Here is a 24,965-nt window from a genome sequence, read left to right as displayed (position 1 = left end):
TGGAAGGAAAGAAGTGATCAGCCAGGACCATTGTCAGACTTCCTCCTCTCTGAACCCTTTCACGGGCCCAAGGATCTAAGGATCTCAGCAGCCCCGGAAGTCATGGCCGGCCCCTAGTCTCCCTCAGGGTAGAGCACCTGGAGGGACGTGGCTGCTAAGGACAGGAGTGTGGCAGCAGGGGTGACAGCAGGGCCAGAAACAGGGCTGGGAGAGAGGCTCTGGTGGTGATGAGGGCAGGGAGCCTCCAGTCCGGGGACTACATGGCAGGGGGCAGGTTGACTGGAAGGGGAGGTCTCAGGGACACTGTGGAGAGAAGGCTCCCAGTACACAGCCACTGTGAAGGGGAGAGAGAGGAGCAGGAAGGAGAGTTAGGCACCAAGAGAGCTCTGAAAGGGCTCCCTTCCCCTACACTCCTCCTCTGGGAACCCACAGAAGGAGAGCTTCCCAAACCTCCAAAGGCCAAAGCCTTCCTGGCTTGACCTGTCATAGCATGTGTCCTCTTACAACACTTATAGGCCCTTAGCTGTGTGTCCCTAAATGTCCATGTCAAGGTCAATACCGTCCCATGTGGTCCACTTCTTCCCTGGGGGTCCATACTCACCCTCCAGGAGCTTGGGCAAAAACTGGGCAGCTGCCTTGGTCTTCTTGACTCGATTTCCCTTCATGACTCGGCCCTCCTTGTCCAGGCCCATGTACCAGGCCCGGCCAGAACGACGCTGGCGATAGAGAGCAGAGGCGTACAGGACAGAGGAATTCTTAAAGATGCACCCCTTAAAGCGACAGTCAGCTGTGAAATGAGGCTGAGGAGACAAAGACCCAGAAAGGCACACACAGACAGAAGGACAAAAAGACACATCACTGAACAGAAGGGAGCCCTGGGAAGAACAAGGCAGGATATAATCCATACGTTTGAGACTGGGAGAGCCAACTTCTGAGTCCACACAGGAACTGGGAGAAAGGGAGCATGAGGAAGAGTCTGGTGGCCCCCCGAGGGCCGGGAACTAGACTTCTGGGGGCCTGGGATAAGAAGATAACTTCTCTCTGCTCTACTCCCAACCTCTCACCATCCAGGGCACCTGGAGGGAATTTCTGCTTGGAGGAGTTCCTGAATCCTTCCCCAGCATCCTGAATGACTCTGGGGAAGTGAGTAATAATGAGGTCTAGAGGAGGTTGGAGAAGACACAGGGGTCCAAAAAGGTTGTAAGAGTTGGACATTCAAAGAGCCTGGGAGTATTTAGGAGGCTACTGGAGGAGAAGGGATTGGAGGGACGCTAGAGGAGGTGCTTTCGAGCAGGCAGTGAGGAGAGGGTGTCGGCAAGAGATGGAGGGAAAGGAATCCATGAGCTGCAAAATATCTGTAGCTGGGAAGGCTGTACCTAGGGGAGTCCCCTGACTCCAGGCCACTCTGTCCCCTTGTCTCACCGAGCTGTAGAGCAGCCCCTCAGCGTTCATGACCACGTAGTGACCCAGCTTGACACTCTGGATGGTGACTACACGAAGCTCCACAGCGATCAGGTTGAAGTGGGCTGGGGGTGGAGAGAAGGGATATCAGTATCCCAAGCCTCCAATCCCCATCTTAGACCCCCCCCCTCAATTCTGGTCCCAGTTCTACTTCTTCCTTTGCGGGGTCAAAGAGCCAGACTGAAAACAACAGAACCTGAAGCCACAATAGGACTGTCATCCCCTAGGCCTGCACTCCCCCTTCCCACCCAGCAGCTGGATTCCCCTCTCACTGAAAGAGCTGGTGTAGTCTGGGGTGTCCTGGATGCTCCCATCGGGATTCACCTGGAGGTAGAAACCCTGGCGGCAGAACTGTTTGGTGATCATGCCTTTGAGCTGAGGCTCTGGAGAGAGAGACATTCATCTTGGAACATGACATCTCTTTTCCCAGAAACATTGCTACACTTGGCGGGATGAGAGGAGAGAAAAGAAAGGAGGATGGAGGGAAGGAAAAGGGTCCCAGTGCCCAAACTCCCTGAGGCTCTAAGCAAGCTCTCTCCCACCTCTCTTTGACACCTGAGGAAGCTGGGGTGTGGGTCCCTTCTGCTTCCTCTAACCAGCTTTCAGTTTAATTGATTGAAACTTATTTAAATGCTTAATTCCTACTCTACAGCTCAACCAGAATGGGGGGAAGGGAGAAGAAGGAAGAGGAAGGGGAGAGATACATGGAAACGCAGAGGACAAAGGGAGACAGGCAGAGCTGCTGAAAGGGCAGTGTGTTTGCGAATGTGGGGGGCATTAAGGTGACCCCAGGGTAGGGGCGCCCCCTCAGGAGTGGGGATGGGACTGGGCCTGACGCTGATTCAGCACCTGCTGCTGCAGCTGCAGCTCGCTTCATGCGGTCCTCGCCTTGGCCCAGCCCCGGCCTCTCTGAAACTGACACATCTGTCTGTCTGTCTGTCTGTGTGTCTGTCAGTCTGCTGGCTCACGGGGGGCCAGCCCTCCCTGAGGCTCAGCCTCTCCCCTTCAGCCAGGTAAGCCGCCTGGGATGGGGGATATTCAGTACCAAACCAAGGAAATGTGGGAGGGGGCCAGGGAGCTGGTGAGGCTGGCTGACACACGTGGGGGCTCGGTCCCACTCAAAGGGTGGGCTGCTGACAATACCACAGCGGAGTGCCGGCAGTGGGGGTAGGAGGATGCCAATGGGGTGGTGGGGGGTCTCCCCCTAGGGGAGCTGAAAGCGGATGGGAGCGAGGCCAGAGGGACTTCCCGCCTGTCACACCTGGACAGGGACCACAGGCTAACCCTCACCACTCTCCTCACCTGGCTCTTGCGGCCAAGATCCCGGGACCCCCTCGTAGATGGTACGACCTCCAGTTTCCGTGCAGGCATCCAGCCGTGTAGTGTGTCTGAATTCCTCGCGGCAGAGGGTCTCCTGAGCCTGTGGGGCCCGATTTCTGAGCCGTGTAGTCAGTCGTGGGGGATTGCACAGCTCCCTTCTTGAAGTGCAGGTCACGGGAGGGGGGCACACAGAGGGAAGGACTGGCGAGGTAGTTGCAAGGACACCCAGGGGAGAGCTGGGGAGATTGGTACCGAGCCAGGCAAGCTCGACGAGGAGGAACGGATCCAAGGCTCGGAGGAGTGGGAGAACCGGGACAGGGACGGGGCGACCGGAGCCGCAGAAACCCTCGGGGTGACCCAGGCGTCTGGATCCCTCAGCCCCCTCCACTGGGCATTGAAAGAATCGTGAGAGACGGCACATAGGCAGAGGGTGGTGGGGGTGGAGACTCCTGTGTTGGGAGGGCGTGGCGAGCGGGAGCTTCCAGGATTCGGGGCACCAGGCTTAGCCGCTCAAGCCTTCCCCTTGTCCTCGAAAGCAAGGAGACTCGGAGTTATGGGCACGAGACAAGGGAAACTGAGGCATCGGCTGGCCAAGAGTTTGTGGTCCAGGCCCACCTCCTTTCACTTTCGGGAAGTCCCCGTCAGTCGGACACTGCTATTCCGAGTCCCTGGCCTCAACATCCCAGGCGGAGAGGCCGACGGCCCGGAAACCCCTCCCCAGGCACCCACACGGGCAGCGGTCCGGTCACGCGGGCCGCCCCCCCGCACAGTCGCACCTTGGACAGCAGGATGAGGAGCTGCTTCTGGCAAAGGGACTTGGTGCTGCGGCGACACACGCGCCACTGCGCCAACACGGGCCGGCTGTCCCCGGGCTGCTGGACCTCCCGCTTCTGCCAGATCAGGCTGCTGGCCAGTGCCGGCATGGTGCCCTAGGGGGAGGCACCCCAAGACCGGCAGGCTCCCGGAGCACGCTGGGCCACCCAGGAGAAACCCGCTAGCTCACCAGCACATGCTCTTGACTCTCCGGTCCGACTCGCCACCTCACCCACGGGACCTGAGGATAAGCCATAGACGACCCCATCCCAGGCACCAGCTCCCACCCTTGGGCCTCGTGGAAGCTTCGTCAGACCCAGCAGCCTATGTACCTCTCAGTTGACTCAACCCTCGACCTTTGCTCCCCACAGAAATCTCCCCCTTCTCTGATCTGCAATGTCCCTGTCCCCCACTAACACTATCCCAAAGCCAAGACCCTCAGATATTCCAGGATGTGTTTCCTATATCCCCAGGCACCTTTCCACCCTATTTCAGGGCCCTGTACTACTGCCAAAGCCACTCTTGTAATTTTAAGGGTGTGGGTCCTTAGCTTTGGGGATATTAGCTCACCCCACCCGTGCTGGGGTGCTGCCAGTGTCTAGGGAGAGCCGAACCTTGGTGTCTTTTCTTTTGCCACCCTCGAAGTGAAGAATCCCCCACTGTTTTTCACTGAAATCCCCAAAAACTATGGCTTGAAATATCCAGACTGTCGCCAATCAGCAAGAAGAGGTTCCCAGACCGTGTCTCTGGACGATACCGCTTTTTACCAAGTCACCGCCATTTCTAGTGGCACAGCATTCCAGCTGCTGAGCCCCTTTCCTCACCTTGTTACCATCCACTCCTTTTGAAGTCACCTCCAAATCCGCCCTTCCTAGTGGTTACACCAGGTGGTTGTCTGGAGGGCCCTGTGTCACCTCGGAATAAGGAGCATAGGTTTTTGGCTTTTTTCTTTTTTTCTGGCAGCCCCTAATTTCCTCGGGGACAGCTGGTGCTGTTTAGATCCCATGCCCTCCAATCCAGCAAGCCCCCCGAGAGAGGAGCGCACCCACGTTGTCACAGGTCCCCAAATGTGAACAGACCCACTATAAGTCAGAGCGCATCAGAGCTTTCTGTGACAGGGTTTCCTTGTCCTCCCCAGGACTGCCTATAGCGCCCCCTGTTCCTTCCCCGATGCCCCTCAACCTGTCTGGTCTTGTCGATCCGGGCACGGCTGGCGCTGGCTCCGGTTCCAGGTTCCTCTCTCCCTGTAGCCCGCAAGCGGAGCTTCCCCCCACGCCTGGCTAGGTGTCCCAGAACCCAGGAAGGAGTGAGGGTGCCTCTGCAGAGCGCCGTCTTCTGGCGAAGTGAGCACTGGGCCTGGCGGCTGGACCAAACCCAGTGACGGCAGCGGCGGCAGAGGTAGGGGCTGTGGGAAGCTGAGGCGGTGGCGGTGATAGCCTCTCCCCCGTCCTCGGAGAGCCGGTCTGGGGGCGGGGCAGGGGGCGGAGAAGCCAGGAAAGAAGGGGAGGTGAGGCTGTGCCAGCAGAACCCCGGGGTTCCTTGGAGGCAGGGAATGGAGACGGTCTTAGAGACAGGAGGAGCCCAGGCAAAGCCGCATATCTCGCATGTCTCCGGATTCAGAGGAGGAGGGACAAGGAGGAAACTCCGCTGAATGGAACTCTGGATGGTGGGAGAGGTTGGGCTTAGATAGATGGAATGGCAGATACCCCGAGAATGGAGAAAGGGACACTACTGCCCAGGATGGAGGACAGAACTGGATGAGGAAGGTGGCGGGAATAACTGAAGAGATAGCAGTGGTGGTGAGGTCTATCCTGGGGTGAAATCCGTCCTCCTTAATGTCTCTGCCTTTTGTGAGACAAGTTCGTCAGTCCCTGGTCTCCATACCTTTCTACTTTACACGTTTTTTCAGCAAATATATTACCCCCATCCCGATTGACTCCTAAGAGAAAAGACCATAAAAAGTGGAGGGGGATGGATGCCAGAGGCTGCACCGGAGTGGGAGGGGTGCTGGCCACAGATTTGGAAAGTGGAGAGGCCAGAATGGAACGATCTGTGCCAGGGATGTGGTGGGAAGAGGGTAGGAAGAAGCGGAGGAACCGGCGAGGAGTCCTTCTAGAACGGGCTCTTTGGGCCCAAAGCGCTCAGCCTGTCTCCCAGGTGAGGGGAAAGCAGTCCCCTCCACATCCCGCTGGCCAACAGAAGCACCTTCCAGGTTAGTAGGAACAGCATCTTTAACGGGCCCCGCCTCCCACGCCGTCTAATCCACCCCCTTTTCATGCAGCATTGGCCTCTTGCACAGAGGGGTGCAGGGTGCAGGCAGGGTCCCTGCAAGGAAGCGCCAACGGCCTGAGCAGCGAAGCTGCGCCCTCCCCCACACGGAACTTCTGGCCACCCAGAAAATAGTGGGGCAGCGCCCCGGCCTTGAGCACCTGGCCCAGCTCATCCAGTAGCCCTAGGCAGCAGGCGCCCGCATTCTAGGCTCGCGCAAGATAGAGCACGGGCAGCCGCTCACAGGCCCAGTAGAGCAACGTCCACAGGAGGTAGGGCGCCGCGACCCTAGTCCTGGCCACCAGAGGGCGCAGCAGCGCCTGGCCCGCCGCGTGCGCTTGCAACAGGGGAATGGGTATGCGAGTCTTGAGCGCCAGCTCTTGGCGGGCGAAGCAGAGCTGCCAACTGGAGGCATCTGGCTGCTCTGTGCCGCTCCCGCCGCCGCCGGGCACCAGGTAGAAGGAAGACGACTCTGAGGCCAGTGGGCCAGCCCACGAGTGGCTCTGAGCCCCCTGGGGCCAGCCGGCCATGGACACCACGGGGATCAAGTTGAAAAGCAGGAGGCGTCGCGGGGGCCCAGGCGTAGCCAGGAGGATGGTGGTGACACCCGCGTAGCGGGCTGCGTGGAGCATGCGCGGGGCACCCTGAACCGGAAACGGGGACTCAGCAACCGCAGCCAACAAAACAAAGAACCAGACCCCGACCTGGGCGAGGCTCAATATGGGCCATGCCTGCAGAGCCTCCAAGGGCTCTGGCACTGGGCTAACGTCTGTTGCTTTGGTGACGTCCACATTCGTTTTTTTCAGTGGTGAGGGAAAGTCAACATCGGTTACGTCTTGTTGAGGCAACTCTGGCACTGAAACATTACTAGGTGAGTTTTCCAAAGACTCGTGTGCTTCAGGCTCAGTGAGGTGTAGGTGGTCCATGGAGATTTGCGGATCCTTGGGAGATTCTTTGCTTCGGGCTGGGTAGATCGAATCACCTCTTCCTGGGACTGTGGGTCCTAGGCAGTCCTGCCATGCCTCCCCGACCAAGGTTCCACGTAGCTGCTCTGGGAGGAAGAGCCATGTGTAACAGGATCCCACGTCTGGTTGCAGCTCCTTCCCAGTGCCATCTAGGCAAAGCACGGGCACCAGGTGTATGAAGCCGGCCTCGTAGTGAAGTCCCCGAGCCTAGGGACCTAGAGGCGGAGGCCCCAGATCCAGGGAACTCTCGCGAAGCCCACAACGAAGCAGCAGCAGCTCTGCATGAGGAGGAAAGCAAGGGTCCCGGTGGTGAATGAGACCTAAGGAAAGTTAAGGGATCGTAAAGTCGTGATCCAGAGCTGGGGCGTGGTGAGACAGAGCTGAGCGCTGCAAGTTCCCGAAGTTTGGGAGGGTGACTTACCACGCAAAGGGAAAACAAAGTCCTTGGCCTGGAAGAGATTTGGTTCTGGCTTGGGGCCTTCACTCCAGCTTGCCTGCACACCCAGCTCCTGGATCAGCTGGGTTAGTTCCTGCAGCTGTGCCCCAGAGCAGAAGTCGATGTCCGTGAGCGGCCGGGCTGGGGCTGGGGGCGGTGGGCCCCACCAGGGAGCACTACCCCAGACTGCAGAAGCCATATGGCTCTGTCGATTGGGGGCTAGGAAATACACAGACGGGAGGAAGCCAAGACAGGCCGTACCTTTTGCTGCAGAAAACTGACCCCAGTTCTTTTCTCTTCCAGAGGCCAAGAGGGTTCCCAAGACACAGTCCGCCAATGGGTCTGCAGATGAAGGGCCCTAAATTTAGTCTTGAAAGAGAACAAATAAATACCTCCTCCGTCCTTGCCCTTTTCTCATATGCTAGTCCCCACTCCCATGGAACGGTTCACCTGACTCAGCAGGTAGAAAGTAACTGTTTGGGCCCTCCTAACGAATGCAGTAACCTCCTTTGCTGCACCTTGTCTACGTCCCCCTTACCTCTTTTCAGAAGAGGCTAGTGGTTTGCAACTTCCTTCTTAGGTTAGCTACAATGGCTGGGAAGAGAATGGATAGGAAGATTGAACAGGTAACTATTTCCTGCTGCCTGTAAGGCCACACCCCTAAATTATAACCACGCCACTTTCTGGAGACTGTCTGGGTGGTTCTGGAGCAGCCCGGCCTCCAGTCAGAGTTCAGTCACTCCTTTCGCTCTGCAGAGACCTCGCGGCTATCCTGGGAGTTGTAGTTTGTCTTCAAAGCTACCAGGGCGTTGGGCCACGCCCCCACATCCTTCCCTGTTCCATTGAAGTAGTGCCTGATGGAAGTTGTAGTTTCTATGGAGATAGGCTTTTCTGTGTCTTTATGATAAACTATTCTGTGTCTTTACAAGGCCAGGTGAACCGCACGAACACTCCTTGGGGTTAGAACACAGGCCTAATAGGATGGATCTGAATAGCAAACCATAATGAGGGACATACTCTAGGGCATGCGGAGAAATAAGGGACTCTATATCTCACTTGGGAGTAGAGGAGCCCTGGTCATTTAAATCTAGAATGGTTCTTGCATGCAATTGTAACTTCACTTTAGAGATGAGACCGCAAGCCTAGAAAGGTTGCACATGACTTGTCCAAGGTCAGAGCTCAGCCAGAGAGCTGTTGGAAATGGGCTCTCCAGCTGGGACATATCTCCTTGGAATCGGTGGTGGTAACGTTAGACAAGAACACACCAACAGTGTGCATGTAGTGACCCAGGGCTGGACATCTGACTCAGGGAAGGGACATGTTAGTGTTGCCGACCTCAGACACACAAGTGGTGGCAGGGAAAACACTTTGGAATCTCACAGCTTGTGTATGTATACAGAAGAGTTATCAGGACTGAAAATCAAGTCCAGAAGAAACACCAGCTGGGCTAGGGCAGGGCAATGAAAACTTATCAGGGGAAGGAAATGGCTTTCAGCGACCAGTGCTCTCATGGACACAGCTTACGTCCAGGATAAAACTAGGAGCCAGAATGATAGGACAGAAAGATAGGACACCAGAGACACGCTCAGAGATTAGAACAATGCATGCTGGACCAGGAATTCTTACATGCCTTTTTCCCAGGGGTCTGTCACCACAGTGAACTAGGCCTAAGTCCATGGGCAAGAAAATTAAGTGGAGACACCTTGAAAAATTTAGAGGCCTATGAAGGAGGGGACCCTCACAATCCAGGGCTCAAGTTGGGCAGCCTAAAACACAAGTTTTCCTAGTCACTGACAAAGAGAGGTCTTCTCGGTCAGTAACCAAGGGCCCTAAACACAACCCAGAACGAGGGAGGCAAGTTTCCATACATCTGGTCGTGACCCAAGAGACCAGATGAGGAAAACTGAAGCCTGGGCTCTTTCTCACAGTCTGGGGAAATCAGGCATTGGCTGTCCACCCCCACATCTTACCTCCGCCCCAGAGGGTGGCTTCTGAGCCACCCTAAAAAGAGCTAAGTTCTCTGGGCTCTGGGGGAGCTTTAAGATGCTGGAGGTGGGTGACAGGGAAAGGAAAATTGCTCTAAACTCTAAAGCGCTGCTCTCCAATAGCATTTTCCATGATGATGGAAATGTTCTAAACCTGTGCCATCCAATAGAGTAGCCGCTGGCTCCATGTGCCTACTGAGCACTTAAAAGGTCATGGCACTGAGGAAGAGAATTTTATTTTTTTGGCCAAACCATGAAGCTTGCGGGGTCTGAGTTCCCTGACAAGAGATGGAACCCCAGCCACAGCAGTGAAAGCACCAGGTCCCAACACCTGGACCGCCAGGGAGCAGAATTGGATGCCAGGGAAATTCCGTTCCCTGAGGAAGAGAATTTTTAACTTAATATTTAACAGAATTAATTTTCCTTAATTTTAACTAATTTACATTCTATAGGCATTTGCCTAGTGGCTACTGTAATTGACAATGAAGCTCTAGGGCCTTGGGGATGACAGATTCATCTAGACAGAGATGGAGGGAAAGCAGGGATAGCTTAGGTCCTCATCAGGCCCTGTGGGATGGGGCTGGGGTGGATGTCCTCAAACAACCACAGAACACTTCTCTTGTCTCTTTATTCCTCATGCATATCTGTCCCCTCTTTTGCTAAGTTGCTCATCACACACTGATATCCCCACTCCTTGATGGTCTCCGGTGAGTTGTTGGATGTCTCTCGGTGAAGGCGCCTGGGAGACAGAGCTTCTCACTTGTCCCTGCCTGCTCTGAACTGTCTCTGGCGAGCGTCAAAGACTACATGCCCGAGTCGGGTGCCTGACCCAGGACAGTAGGGCTTCCAGCTGGTTTTGGGAGGCATAGACATCTGGCGATAACTCTGGCAGGCTGGAGGAACTGTATCCATGGGGTGGTACACCCGTTCTTGGCTGCCTACTCGCCAGGAGGGTGATTGCAGCACAATCAGCACAGGTACCTCTGAGAAGGTTAGCAGGTCGTTGAAGGCCACCTGAGCCTTGGGAGGGCAGGAGTTCTGACTGGGTGGAATAGAAGACCATGATATGTGCTGCCCTGCATCCTTGTGGAGGCCAGGATTTGGGATAAGGCATGAGTTGTTATGGAGGCCTGATCTCTGGGATAAGCCAGAGTATTGAGTAAGGGCTGGACCCTTATGGGAGGCAGGATGCTTGTGGCGGCCTGGATCTTGAGCAAGGCCTGTGTTCTTGGGGAGGCCTGGGTCTTGGATAAGGCCTGGACTGTTGTGGATGCCTGGGTTTGTGGTAAGGCCTGGGTTTCTGGAAACGCTGCAGACTTTGGAAGGGCCTGGGGTCCTTGGGAGGACAGAGCCTTGGTTGAGGCCTAGACTCTCATGAAGTTCAGGGGGTTGGGCCTGGCTTGGGATATGGGAAGTAGTGGATAACTGGAGAGGGATGGGACCCTGGGAAGAGAGCACGGACTGAGAAGACTTGGAGGTTGGGGGAAAGGTGGGGGGTTGTATTAAGGTGGAGGGCTTCTGGTGGTTGCTGTGTTGATGAAGGACCCAGGATCTGGGAGAAACAAGCGGTAGATAAAGAGTGCATGGTGGAGGCATGTTGCATGGTGAGTTCTGGGCACTGTTTGGAGAATGGAAGCAAGGTTGAGAAGGTACAGCATCCTTGGAGTACGGGAATCTGGGGTAGACTGGAGTCTGGGGGTCCGTGTTTCTCTTCTCAGATCTGCAAGGAAGGAAGCTGCAGTAAGGGAAGGTCTTGGACTGTACAAATTTGTCTTTGGCATCATTTGAGATCTTCCATTCCATATTCCCCAACTCCAGGTAACCCAGTATGGATGCTGTGGAGGGCTTAGCACTGTCCCCACTACATTGCTTGAGTGTTTGTTCAGCTGTACCAGAGCTCACCAGACCATGCCCCTCTTGGGGCCTGGAGAGGGTACCCAAGTCCTTTCTGGAATACCCAGAGTTCTGAGGGGGACACACATGGAATCACTTCTGCTTTACCCTGCGGGCATCGCAGACCACACGGCCGGAGGAGAGGCCTTGGCTGAAGGCAGACATGGTAGAGAGAATAGTATCTAGGATATGGGTACGGGGGGTGGAAGGGACTGGAGTGGTCCTCAGGGACATGACCAGCGCTGGGAGAGAGGTTGTGGCAGAGATCGGGACAGGGGCCGGTGTAGGGGCTAGGGCAGGAGTAGTAGCATGGGCAGAAGGTGGGGGAGGGCCCAGAGTGCTGGCATGGGTATAGGTCAGATGAGCATGGGTCAGGGTGCAGACAGAAGTGTGGCCCAGGGACTGGGCTGAGGCACGTGTGGGGGCCTGGGCTTGGGCCCGGGCTGGTGTATGGGCTGAGGTATGCTCAGGGCCATGGACCTGGGCAGGGCTGTGCTCAGGGCTGAGGGCTGGGGAGGGGGTCTGGGCCTGCGGGCTGGTGTGTGCAGGGGGGTGGAACGTGGAGCAAATCTGGGACTGAGTTGGGGCGTACTCAGACTGGTAGGTGGAGAAGAAGGTGTGGGCTTTGGCAGGAGTGTTCCCAGTGGGGTGCACTAGGGAGAAGGCCTGGGCCCAGGCGGAAGTGTGCTCATGGGCGTGGTCTCGGGAACAGGTCTCTGACGGGGTGGGGGTGCTCAGTGGGGAGGGCTGAGGAGAAGGTCTGCGCCTTAGCAGGTGCATGCGCAGTGGCCTGAATTGGGTGGCGGGTCTGGGCCCGGGCTGGGGCCTGAGCTGTGTCACAGGGTGGGGTCTTAGTCTTGCTCTCTTGGGGCAGGTGGAGTGGAACCACGTCCACCTTGCTCATCCTACGGAGCTTGGAAGATGTCTCTTACCTGGAGTAAAAGTTGGCTTGGGACTTTAAGGCTGTGACAGGAGGGGCCTTCCCAGTTCCCACTACCCGCTCCTTCCACAGTCTCCGTGGAGCCTCCGTGGAAGCCCCAGCCCGTCCACACTGAGGCGGCATCCAGCAGCACTTAGAAGCCTTCTCATCTTTTTTGTCTGCTTTCCAGGAGTCAAGGTGGTTTGTGTGCCCGAGCAGGAAGCGTGGGCGATGGCGGGAGCGGGAAGAAACCCTTGAGCACAGGTTCTTGGGATCCACGGAGCAGCGCCTGCGCATGCGATGGCTGCCTACACCGCTGGCTTGCTCGTCTGTGGGGAAAGGCGAGATGGGTCAGGTCCTGGGTTCCTGAGGGGCTGAGAATCAAGGCAGGGATAGAAGAAAGGGGACAGGCCCACATCCCCTGAGCTCACGCTGGCGCCCACTCACCTTTGGGGAAAAGATGATTGAAAAGTGCCCGCAAGAATCTCTTCAGATGCCTCCAGAGCTGAGGAAAGAAGGGGAGGGTGGAGGCAGGGAGCAGGGTGAGCCCAGAAATCCAACCCTTGTGCGGCCACACCCCAGCAGCCCTCCCACCTCAGCCCCTTCAAGGCCCCAGGGCTCCCCCAACCCCGATGCCCAGATCCTGCCCTTACCATAGTCACCACGTGGATCCCCGCGATGAGGAAGATCAAGCTGACCAGGAGCAGAAGAACTGAGTCTTCTTGCTCCTGGCATTTCCTGGGGATGGGGCCAGGGAACGGCTTGGCTCCATAGTAGGTTCGCTCACCCATGGCCAGGGCTCCCAGGACTGCCTGGGGCCCCTGCCCTCCACTTTTAACTGGGAGAGAGGCTGGGTCATAATGGGGCATGTAGTGAGGTCACAGTGAGGGAGGGTGACTCCCTGGTAACCAGAGTGGCATTCCCTGGTAACCTGGGTGAGGTAAGCTCAGGCTGGACAGTCAAACAGGGCCTGTAGGCCGGCACACCTGCCCTCGAGCAGTCAATCATTCGTTCACCACCCGCTGACTCACTTGTTCAAATGACACATTCCATCTATGGCCCCTCCTGAGACTAGGAAGACCTTGGCCTCAGAGCCCTGTGCAAGGCCTGGCTGGAGTCCAGAGCCTCAGGCTTCTTCATGCTCTTCACTTGGCGTGGAGCTGGACCTGCCCAGATGTGGAACCCCCCAGTTTGGAAGCAGCTTCTTGTACGAGGCTCTTTGTATACAGGGACAGCTGAGACACAGAGGAGGTGCCCAGAGACCAGTGGTTTGGAGCCTGCAGCTGCAGACCTACTTAGTGCATGGTATAGGACCAAGAGGGGCCTGCTGGCAGGATTGTGGCCACTAAACCAAGGGGACCCTCAGGCCAAGAAGGGGACACTGGCTTCTTATGGCAGGAAGCCAAGGGCAGGGACCCAGGCAGGTAGAAGGAGTGGTGCTTCCAAGCCACAGACCACCAGTGTTTCCTGGACTCTGGCACTCCTTATTCCTCTCTCCATGCCCTGCCGCCCCCGCTCCCGCCCCCGGCCCCATTTGCTACTGGTCAGTTCATTTGCCCAGTCTGGCACCCATGAAGTGAGGGCCTCGAGGCCGAGGTGGAAGGTAACAGCGAGTTGTCCCGCGCTTGGCTCTCCTGCACTTGCCGCTTCAGCTCCAGGCTGTCATGCACCTGGTAGCTGTCAATGCCTCGCGGGTTCCTCCTGAGTGGCATGAAGGTGGGTGGGGGTGGAGGGTGCTCGGTAGCCTGGACGTCAGGCAGGGGCTGGGAGGGGCGGAGGAACAGCGCTGAGCTGGGAGCTGGGGCCCGCTGGTAGGAGGCCTCAGCCAGCACCTTGAGGGAGGAGGAGGCGGCCAGAGGGCGCCACACGGGCAGAATCTCGGCCCATTTGGCCGCCCAGCGCCGCAACTCGTGGGTATCCCGGGAGCAGGTCAAGGGTCCCGTGGAGAGGTGCAGCCTGCGGTTGGGTTGGCTGTGAGCACAGCTGTGGAGGCTCCGTCCATGGGCCGGTGGGGAGCCCCGAGGCACCAGAACGGATGGAGTCACAGAGCCCTCCAGACCAGCCCGCCGCTGATCCCAGGAGTCATACGGGAGCTGACCACTTGAGGGGTAAGTGCTGTGCCCCCCTGGGACCCACGAGGGTTTAGGGGGCAGCCGTCGGGGAGGTGGTGGAGACGAGGTCCACTGGCAGCCTCCACATTGCCCCAGATATGGGTTGGTGAGCAGGGGGCCCCGAAGGACTGAAGCCTTAGCTCGGACTTGGCCTCCACACACTTGGCCATACGGTGCAGCTCGGGCAACTGGTAGAGACAGGGTAGTGGCAGGCTGGCCAGGATCCCACCCTCACAGCCCCAGAGGCCCACGTTGGAAGGCAGGCCCATATGCAGGTAGAGCCCTCTCCAGCACCCCCACGGGTACTTGTGTTGTGGGAAGGAAAGATCCTCCTCCTCCTGCAGGTAGAAGTCCGGGTCCTCCCGATCAAAGGAGGGCATCGGTCGCAGCTGTGACATCCCGTGGCTGCGATGTGGCCTACGGAAGCCTGAGCAGCTGTAGGGGAATTGTCTGCAGTTCTTCGGCCTCCACTGGTGTCTGCAGGGGTGGCGGCTGCAGCTGCGGCTAAGGTTGCGGAGATGATGCTAGGAGGACAGGGAGTAGCAAGTGGGCTGGGCCATCTTCACTTCCACAGGGTCCAGTGTGCAGTGGATGTCGACGTCTTGGGCCTTCGCTGGAGGATGTTTGGGGGAACTTTCACAAGCCTGTGAGTTTTCATCTGGCGGAGGCAAGAGTCTGTGAGGGCAGGGCAACTGTCTGAAGAGTTCAGGGTTGGGAACTTGGGGGCCTGGGTTTCTAGGGCCCTGGGAGTAGCGGGGGTGTGGTGCCCCCACCTGTCTTCCGTACTTACTTTTCTGATTAATCCAATAGATGGTCTTCTCTAAGGCATTCTGGAGCCCATGCCATACCTGGGGTGGGGTGGGGTGGGGTGGGTGAAAATGAGGGCCAGGCTCTCTACCCTCACCTCCCGTCCCAGCCAAGACCGTTCCTGCAGATGGAGGTGCAGGCTGCAGCTGGTTCCCACCCTCAGCCCTCTTCACCCCTTCTGGTGGTCCCCAACCATCACTGACCGTAGTTGCCATGCTGATCCCAATGCTGACAAGAACGACAAGGCCCAGCAGCAGGAGTAGGAAGTCCTCCGCATTCTGGGTACTTTCTTGGTATTGATGGCAGCACCCCAGGTTGTCATACCAGAGCGGTTCTCCATGGTGGGGGGGGGGGTCCTAGGGCCACCTGGGCCATGGGCCGCCACACCCCACCACCGGCCCTGACCCACAGTGCACTCATGCCAGGACATGCGGACACCCACCAACAGGTGAGGGAGCATGGTCATAATGAGACACGTTGCAGGGAGTCACAATGCCGTGGTGGCCAATCTTTCATACACTCAGCTGGCCCTTTATGTGGCCATCTCTGCCCTCGGCTCCCGTTACATGGAGCCTAGTTCCCAGAGTTCAGTCTGTCCTTCTGTCTCCATGGGGCCTTGCTTAACTTGATTTGCAAGCATGGTTGCTACAGATGAGAGACAGTCTTCATAGGGACTGAATCATGCATAAAGGATTTCCTCCATTTCATTGTTCGAGACATTATGGCAGCTTATGTAGCCTGTTGGGATTCTTCGAACTAGCCTGTACTTCTTAAAAAGTTTCAAGAGAAGCCAGAAAGCCAAATTTCTCTGTGAAATATCCACATTTCAGAAGTAGCAAACCAATTCAAACTTTAAATTCTGCTGGACAACAACATGGGCCAAACAAAATACACCAGCTTGTAACCTCTAATGTATACTGTATAATGCTTCTGTTCTCATCTTCTCATATGATCCTCACACTAAGGAGCAGATACTATTATTAGCTGTATTTTACAGGTGGGGAAACTGAGGCACAGGGCAGTTTAGTATCTTGTCCAATGTTTGAGCACCAAAGCTGGAACTTGAGGTTTTTACAGTGTGCTTTTTTAGCCTCATTACAAATGCATCCTTTTAGAAATAACCTTTTTTTATCCTAAAGATATTACATATTACAAAATACAATAAACTACAGAAAGGTGAAAACAAAGAAAAAACGACCACTGGTCCCAACATGCAAACATAAACACTGTTACTTAGTGTATTTCCTTACAGAAAAAAACAAGTCCCTGTTCATTCAACCAGAGGTACCGGCTGTATAGGTTAGGATCTCTGCTAGGTGCTGAGGCTATTACAGTGAACAGACATAGTTCCTGCCCTCAGAAGGCTTACAATCTAGTTCTTGTTCTTTGTTCCATTCATTGCCAACCTAGATGTGAATATCCAGTGGAGCTTCTTCAAGAAGCCAAAGAGTAAATAAGCGGATAGTGCATTTCAGGTGGGCCCAAGGCCCCCGTCTGCCCAGTCCCACTTGGGCTTCCTCCCTAGATACGAAATGATGAGAGGATTGGACTCCTAGTGAAGGAATTAAGATGCAGAAAGGGATAGGACTTGAGAGTCCTACCAAACTCTCAATTCAACTGGCCGAGGACCTCGGTCTCGGCCCTCTCGTCCTCAAGGAAAGGGGTCGGGAGGGGGCAAGTGGTACGTGGCGTCCTGAAAGATGACGAGGGTCCCGACGCTCGTGAAGATGATGAAGGTCCACAGGAAGAGGCGGTCCACCACCATGGCCACAAACTGCCAGTCCTCCTTCAGCTGGGGGTAGGAAGAGGAAACTGTTCCTGAGCTCCAGGCTCCCAGCGCAGGTGGCCCCAAAGCCCTGTAAGGCACCCAGGTGCTCCTACCCCGGCTTTGAGACAAGGGCGGGCCCACAGAATAGCAGAGAGCGAAACTGCGGGTGACGGAGGTGAGTAAAGAACAAGTGGGAAACCAGGGGGTGGGACCAAGTGAGGCAAACTTCCAATCAGAAAACAAATCCAGTGCTGGGGGCGGAGCCTACGTTTGTGGGTGGAGCCAAGGCCACCCAGGCCTTGCCTTGGCCCACCCTCTTTGGACTCACTGCGTCGTGGTCCTCCTGTTCCTGCAGCTGTTGAGCGATGTAGCTGACTGAGGAAACGACCTCCCGTAGCTCGGGAGGCAGGCCCACAGCCCGGTGTGGACCATCGGTAAATCGCCACAGGTCCGGGGCAGGCAGTTCAGGCTGCAACCTAGAAGAGGCGAGTCTGTGTGGCCAAGACCAGGGCACAAAGACGGCCTGAGCCGGTGCACTAGGCCCCGCCCCAACTCCCTCCTCGAACGCCCATCCAGGTTTCAAAACGCGAGAGTGCCCTTCAGGTTCTCTCCGAGAGCGGCGACCTCTCTAGCCTTCAGCAATTCCTCCTATTCCCTTATGCTTTAGTTCCCACCTCCTTGCAAAGTGGGCAACAGAAGGGATAGTACAAGTCCCATGATGCTCAACCACGACATCCTCCGGGAGCTTAGGACACCTGCCTCCGCACAGTCTCCTGGGAACTGTAGTTCTCCCTCTCCCTTCTACGTGGGCGATGGGGAGTAGATACTACCTGTTGGGTTTGGGGAAGAGAAAATCATTTGGTGGCTTGCGGATGAAATATACACCTGTTCCTCGACCCCAGCCACTTCCTGGAGAATCCCTGAGAGGTATAGAAGGTGGCTCCGGTTTCTGGTCTCTCTCAGGATTGGGTCTCTTCAGACCCAGATACGGAGGGAGTTTGTGGATAAGATCTGCAGAGTAGAAGAAGAGGCGTATTGGAGGGGGCTCTTATGCTCTCAGACCAGAAGGGAAGCCGCCAACCACCCCCACGGCACGTGCCCATTCCTGCGCATGCGTGCATGTGTCCCACAGATGAAATGCAACTACACAGCCCAAGAGTTCTTAAGTGGGTTAGGAGGCATCCTGACTGGAAAGAAAAGTTCTGAGGGCTTCCACCCTGATAGTACCTAACCCTTAGAACGCTCCCCTGGGACCCACGATGGGCAGTATTGAGGAAGAGAGTCTGGGATCTACGCAACGTCAATGATGGGAGGATAAAATTAATTGGGCAACATTTCAACACCCAAAGACCTTGGCACTTTGACACTCTACTGGCAGTTGTAGTTCTCACTCAGGTCTGTGAAAGGGAAGGTTGAGGTTGGTGGGAGGGAGGAGCGATACCTGGACAAAAAGCCAAATACTAGGATTGAGAGTTAACACAGGTTGGAGAGGAGATCTTCTTACCTGATGGACCCAAAGGGGCATTTGTTGGGTGTGGGGTGAGCGATGGTGCAGGTTGAGGTCTACGACGCTAAGGATGACTGAGAAGGTGATGAGGACCATGGTAAACATGAGGTATTTGATAATCATGGGGACAGACAGGGAGGTCTCAGGCACCTTGTCTGCCGGCAGCAGCAGGAACACAGGAAGGGTCAGCAGGGCAAAGGTCGAGAGCCCCATCTTCTCTCCTTGGGGGACAGAGGGGAAGGCGGAAGGATTAGGCTTTGCCAGAAAGCAATCTCCCTGGCATAATCAGTGACCGTGTTTCTAGCCCACTCAAGAACAGGCTTTTGGAAGGGCCAACTGCATGCAAATAACTCCTACATTTATACCTCCAACCTGGACTGATTCCCCTAACTTCCACACTTGTATCCACCTGCCTACTTAACCTCTCCATTTGGGTGTCCACTAGACATCTCGAAATTCACATGTCCAAAACTTAATTCCCTCACCACCGACTCTCGCCGTAGTCTTCCTCAGTTCACAAATGACAACTCGATCTTTCCTGTGGCTCCGGCCAAATCCCTTTGAGTCATTCTCAGCTCTCCTCTATCTCATCCCATATCCAATCCATACCAAACCCTGTTGGCTCTACCTTCAAAATATATCCTGGAACTGATGACTTATCACATCTACCACTACCATCCTGGCACAAGCCACCATTACCTCAGATCTGAGTTATTATAAAGGCCTCCTCTTTGCTTCATCCTTTGCCCCGCTGCTGACTGTTCTCAACAGAGCAGCCAGATTGACCCCATTAAAATGTAAATCAGATCATAACACTCCAGTGGCTTCCCATCGCCTTTAGCATAAAAGTCCATACTGAAGTCTACAAGGCCTTCCCATTAGTTCTCTGACTACATCTCATACTGTTTTCTCTCTTGCTTACTTCATTCAGTTATTTCTTCATTGGCTATTTCTTGAATATGCAAGGCACACGCCCACCTCAGAGATTTTTGCATTCACTGTTAACTCCTCCTGCTAATTTCTTCCCCCAGATATCTACCAGGGTCATTCTCTCACTTCCTTCAAGTCTTTGTTCGACTATTGATCAAACATTCCCTTTTTAGTGAGGCATTGACTGACCATCCTATTTTTATATTGCAACCCCTGTGATAAACCGTAGTGGAAAAGCATATGAAAAGAAATATATATCTATAAATGAGTCGCTTTGCTGTACAGCAGAAATGAAACACAACATTGTTAATCAACTATTTTCAATAAAACTGTTTAAATCAATAAATAAATTGCAACCCCTAGCCCCATTCTCATCCTCCACAAACACTTTTCCCACTTTTCCTTCTTAGGGATTGACCTCTCCTTATATACTATCTAGGAATTCCCTGGTGGCACAGTGGTTAGGAATCCGCCTGCCAATGCAGGGCACCTGGGTTCGAGCCGAAGCTGGGAAGATCCCACATACCGCGGAGCAGCTAAGTCCGTGCACCACAACTACTGAGCCTGTGCTCTAGAGCCCGCCAGCCACAACTACTGAGCCCACGTGCCGCAACTGCTGAAGCCCATGCGCCTAGATTCTGTGTTCCACAACAAGAGGAGCCACCGCAGTGAGAAGCCCGTGCACTTCAACAAAAGTAGCCCCTGTTCACCACAACTGGAGAAATCCCCCGCACAGCAACAAAGACCCAATGCAGCCTAAATTAATTAATTAATTAATTAAAAAAAATAATACACTATCCAATGGGTTTATTTATTATGTTTGCTGAGTGTGTCCCCACTAGAATATAAACTCCACGAGAGCAGGGATTTTTGTCTGTTTTATTCAGTGGCGTATTCCCAGCGCCTTGCACACTACCGATGTTCAACAGATATTGTCAAATGAGAGTGGACCAACCCCTGTAGCAGGAACTATATAGCAAATCGAAGGATCTAAAAATGAACCAAAGTATATAAGAATATGCCAGGTGACTGGTTATTACTGTGGCATACAACAGGCACTGAAAACTTCATGGAAGGTATTGAAATAAGTAACTATTATGGTCTGTTCTACTTTAGTCCTGTAATATTGGGTTCCAAGATTTGCCTTGCTCCAGGAAGAAGGAGAAGTTACATGTGGAAGTGTGTTCTAGAGATGCATCACTCTCCTTCCCTAGGCTGAGAGAGGGCTTGATTACAGAGAGAAGGAAAGCGTGTGTTTTTTGTTTGTTTTGTTTGGTTTTGTTTTGTTTTTCAGGCCACAGCAGTGAAAGCCCAGAATCCTCACCACTAGGCTACCAGGGAACGCCCAGGAAAGCATGTTTTGAATATGAGAGCTTAGGATTTCAGTCTCTGAATCAGACTAGTACTAAGCAGGGTTGGAACAGCAACACTGCCTCTCTCTGTGTAATGTCAGGTGAATGACTTAAACTCACTTAGCCTCTGTGAAACGGGCAGACAATTCAGTACTTACCTCACAGAGTTGTGAAGATTAGAACTGAGTTAATATATGTAACACATTATTTGTATTATCTTATAGCAAGTGCTCCAAATTAGAAAAGACTATACCTACACTTACACAAAGCTTACAGAGTACCAGGCATAGTTCTATTAACTCAGTTAATCCTCAAAATAGTCCTATGGGGGAGGGACAACGACTGTCCAATCTCCACATCAGGACACTAAGAGATTAAGGAATTTGCCCAAGGTTACTCTGTTAGCATATTGTGCTGTCTCCCAGAGAAATGCTGGCTATGATTTCCAAGGGACATAGGAGGTTAAGGGACTAGTAGGCGGCATTTGACAAGGGGGGGAGGGAGGATGCCAGGAATGGGGAAAGGGAAAGGAAGCGTTAGCTGAGCCTGGGAGTTTGTTGGTCAGAGGAGTGGCAGTTCCAAGGATGAGATCCTAGAATTCTGAAGGGAAGAGTTCAGAAGTTACTGGGTGCAGAGAAGTGAGCAGCAGAGGGGAGGTAGAGCTTGAGGTTGGAGGGGAAATCTGGATGCAGAGGCAAAGGCTCTTCCTGAAAGGAAAACCTGGGTGAGATTGCTGAAGCACAGTTCATGAAGGCTTGAGTTGGCAGGAAAACTTTCCCTGTATTATGGGTGAAGAGCAAGAACCTGAGCTATTGGTAAGAAGGAGTGCTGGGCCCCTTCCCCTCTTACCTGCATCTGGTGGCAGGTAGAAGACGAAGATGGCCAGAAGAGTGATGAGGATGCATGGGGCAATGATATTGATCAGGTAAAAGAGAGGCTTCTGGCGAATGATGAGGTACAAGGTGACTTCTTCACGCTGTCTTTCCCCCCCTCCCCTACGATCCACTGGAGGCTGGATTAGCGGAGAAGGCTTGTGAATAATCTCCCATTGACCATTCTCTTGGGGGGAGTGGGGGGAGAAGAGAAGGTGACACAGATGTGGAACCTGTCTTTGTTGGTGCCAGATACGGCTTTCTTTATTTTCTTCCTTTTCTTTTTTTTTTTTGCCTCACTGCATCATGGCGCTGCTTGTTGGATCCTAGTTCCCCAACGTGGGATTGAACCCGGGCCCTCAGCAGTGAAACTGTGGAGTCCTAATCACTGGAGAGCCAGAGAATTCCCAGATATGGCTTTCTCTGCCACATCCTAGAGCAGTGGGCACTGATGTAATAAGGGGCTAGCTATGGTCCCTGGGCTGGACAACCCATCTCTAATAAATTTGAGCAAGTCTCAATTTCCATAAACACAAAATATAGACAGTTATGCCTATCTTGCTGAACCCACAGGGAATCAATGAGGGAGTGTATTTATCAGCCTGTCAGAAACTGGAAATCGTAAAGCCCATGGACATGGGAGCCAAGCCCACTCACCAATAAAGGTGCCTTAATGAATGGGCACTTCCTGCCACTCTTGTCCATCGGGACGCAAGCCGGTCTGCAGACTGACTTCTGAGCTGTCATAGCTATAGAAACTGAACACCATGGTGCAGTTCTGCCAGTCAAAGGGGAAGTAGGTGACCTGGATGGAGTGGAGAGTCACTAGAGCTGCCAGAGAGCTGGTCAGGGCTGGGGGAGTTGGGGAGGTCACAGGGAGACAGGGATCACCAGTGGGAGATCACAGAGAAGTGGAGTCACAGAGGAATAAGAAGGTTATGCAGGGAGGTCATGGACAATGGAGGGGGGGGTCACTGAGGCAGACTGGAAGTCAATGAAAGTGGACAGAGAAGATGAAACTCAATGGAAAATCAGAAGGGTAAGAGAGACGTGAGGGTCATGTGGATTATGAAGGAGGGATATCTGAGTGAGGGTTTCTAGGAGCGCCTTGAGTTTCCCATGCGGGGCCCGGACACCTGGATGCTGCAGCTGCTGCGATAGATGCCCAGGGGCTGCCAGCGTACGGAGCCCTCGGAGGACACCATGACGTTGATGTCCAGAGCAACGTCAAATTTTCCGTCGTTGCTGCCTGGAAAGAATCTTCTCATCTGGGATCAGGCCCCTCCCTCCGGAGGCCGCGCCCCTCCAGAGGCCCTGCCCCACCTCCCAGACTCTGGGAACATCCTTACTTGTTTAGGAGCACCACGTCTGGTAGCCACACGGATTCCGCAGTGATGCGGAGTGAATCCATGCTCTCTTGCTCCTCAGAGTCCCAGCTCAGCCTGTAGTCAGTCCACTCCTAGGGAAGCAGAGGCTGAGGGGCCGTCTGGGGCTGGAGGCTGGAAGGAGTCTTGGGATGTGCGAAGGAAGCCCGGGAAGGCAATGCAAGAGGGGAGAGCTGCGCAGGCATGGTCTGTGGTTCTGGAGGCCAGGGCTCTGTTTAAGACTCCACCTGCACTCTTTGGGACCCTATCAACTAATTTCCCCTTCTCTCTCATCGGACCCCAATTTCGTCTTTCTGTAAAAACGAGGGAGTTGCATGCTAGTGTCTAAAACAGTGGTTTTCAAACTGTAGTTAACGACCCTTTTCATAGGGCTGGAATGAAATGAGTGGCCCCAAACCAGTGTTCAAAATAATTTAGAATGAAAAATGCATGGAATGCAGCTCCCATATTAAAGATAGGTATTGTTTCCTGAAGCTTCTGTTTCAGTTAAAAATGTGTTTTCTGAGGTCGTGATGCAAAAAAGAAAAAAGAAAAATCTTACCGGCTGGAACATTCGAGGAAGTTGTAAAGGCAACGGGATGCCCGCCCTTTCCCACCCTGCTGGATTCTCCGTACCAGGTCTAAGCAGACCTTTGGGCTCATCACCTCATCCTTCTTGTTCTAGAAGCGAAAATTTTAAAGGGTAGATATGATGTCAGTGTAGAGAAATGAGGGGCTCGGTGGGTAAACTCTCTCTAGAAACTCCCCTCTTTCTCTGAGTCGCACCCACTTGGGTTCAAAGCCCACCTCCTATAAACTGCGTTGGCTTAAGTTCCGCCTCTATCTCGTAAATTTCCTGCTGGCCGTACAGTCAGCCAGTGCATTTACCAGTCCCGGGCCCGGCCGGAGTGAATCTCTGCCCGCTGTTGTTTATTGAACCTGTCCGGCACCAAGGTCTGTCCCAGCCTGTGACCCCGCCTCAAGGCCCGCTCTCCGGCCTGTCCATCGGCCCCTGTTCCACTTTGAGATCTGCCAACAGGCCAGTTCACCATCCTGCCCGGCTCAATCCTGGCCCATCCAGCAGCCACGACCGCAGCTTGTCCATTAATCTGATTAAGACCCATCTACTAACTGCCCATCAGACACCCTGCCTGGCCTCGCCTCGGACCCCGCCTCAAGTTGTCCCTGGGTTCCACCCTGCCTAATGCCAGGGCCCCCAGCTGGCTAGTGGGCCAGACTTCAACTCCCTGCGTGCGCCCTCACCAGGCTGATTAATTGCGCTAGGCTGAGACCAATGCTGACCTTAACACAGTCTCCCACCTCCCACACCGGCCTCACTGAGCTATCATAGCTGCAGCAAAGTTTCTGGCAGTGTGGGCATTACGCCTCTGAGCCGCAGGCGCCTGGAGGAGAAAACTGAGTGAAGCCGTGGTGCCCGGGCACAACCTCTGGCCCTGTCACTGCCCCTTTGAGGTCCAGGCTTAATCGGGTCGAACGGAGCCGCCAAAGCCCCCAGCAGCAGCAGGAACAGCAGCAGCAGTGCCCCTGGAGTCATAGCACACCCGCGTCGTTCAGTGAGTCAGCCTGGGTGAGCCGCCAGGACAGCCAGTGCAGGGGATGTGATGAGGCGCCCAGGAATGTGCACCTGTCATTGGGGGGCAGCCGCCAGCCTACCCGCAACGCCCCTGAGACTTGACTCCTCCCTGAACGACTGCCAAAACCTGCTACCCACAGATGGCAGACAACACTTCAATTGTATGAATCGTCTTTAATTGAGAAAGCATGGAGTGGAGACTGGTCCCCTGGGAGCACAGTCTTTTTGGGTACCTAACACCCAGCTGAGGTAAAGCAAGTTCTATTCAGTTAGAAGCTGGAAGGGTGTATGAGGTCTAGAGACCAAGAGGCCCTCACCCTCCTTGGCCTGACATGTAGGGGAGAAGGGTGGGACTTATTGCTGAATTGGTGTCTCCTCATTTGAGGGGGGTCAAAGCTATGTCCCATTTGTCTTTTTTATTCTAGACCCACTACCCTAAAGACCTCAGCTTTAAAGGGGACCTGGAAGGAATTCCTGCTGAGGTAGCCAAGTGTTCATGTCCCCCCAACTCAGGCACAGTTCTAGTCATGCCCTGGTCCTGCCCACTTTCCCATCCTAGCTGCCCTTCTATGAGCCAGTGATTCCTTAGAAAACTCCCCT

The 24,965-nt window shown here is 54.5% G+C and overlaps 1 protein-coding gene and 4 pseudogenes across 1 annotated transcript; all 5 read right to left on the bottom strand.

Annotated features, from left to right (window-relative positions):
* LOC149744905 (fibroblast growth factor 11-like) lies at positions 1-4,139 on the bottom strand (annotated as a pseudogene).
* Positions 4,140-5,634: 1,495 nt separating this feature from the next.
* On the bottom strand, positions 5,635-7,861 carry LOC149744904 (transmembrane protein 102-like; annotated as a pseudogene).
* Positions 7,862-9,754: 1,893 nt separating this feature from the next.
* Positions 9,755-12,851, bottom strand: LOC149744903 (uncharacterized protein SPEM3 pseudogene; annotated as a pseudogene).
* A 753-nt stretch (positions 12,852-13,604) lies between these two features.
* LOC149744902 (uncharacterized protein SPEM2-like) lies at positions 13,605-15,438 on the bottom strand (annotated as a pseudogene).
* Positions 15,439-16,629: 1,191 nt separating this feature from the next.
* LOC149744901 (acetylcholine receptor subunit beta-like) lies at positions 16,630-22,675 on the bottom strand. The gene is made up of 6 exons (XM_089901789.1): positions 22,544-22,675; positions 22,093-22,212; positions 21,385-21,547; positions 18,251-18,474; positions 17,075-17,215; positions 16,630-16,770 (listed from the first exon to the last, which is right to left on the bottom strand). The coding sequence occupies exons 1-6, from the start codon at positions 22,673-22,675 to the stop codon at positions 16,630-16,632; spliced, it is 921 nt and encodes a 306-aa protein (XP_089757915.1).
* Positions 22,676-24,965: the final 2,290 nt, after the last annotated feature.

The sequence above is a fragment of the Delphinapterus leucas genome, chromosome 19 (genome assembly GCF_059928025.1).
Source record: "Delphinapterus leucas isolate spDelLeu-1000000601 "Yukka" chromosome 19, BTC_Dleu_Yukka2, whole genome shotgun sequence".
NCBI classification, from domain to species: Eukaryota; Metazoa; Chordata; class Mammalia; order Artiodactyla; family Monodontidae; genus Delphinapterus; species Delphinapterus leucas.
This window is presented reverse-complemented; position numbering and strand designations above follow the sequence as displayed.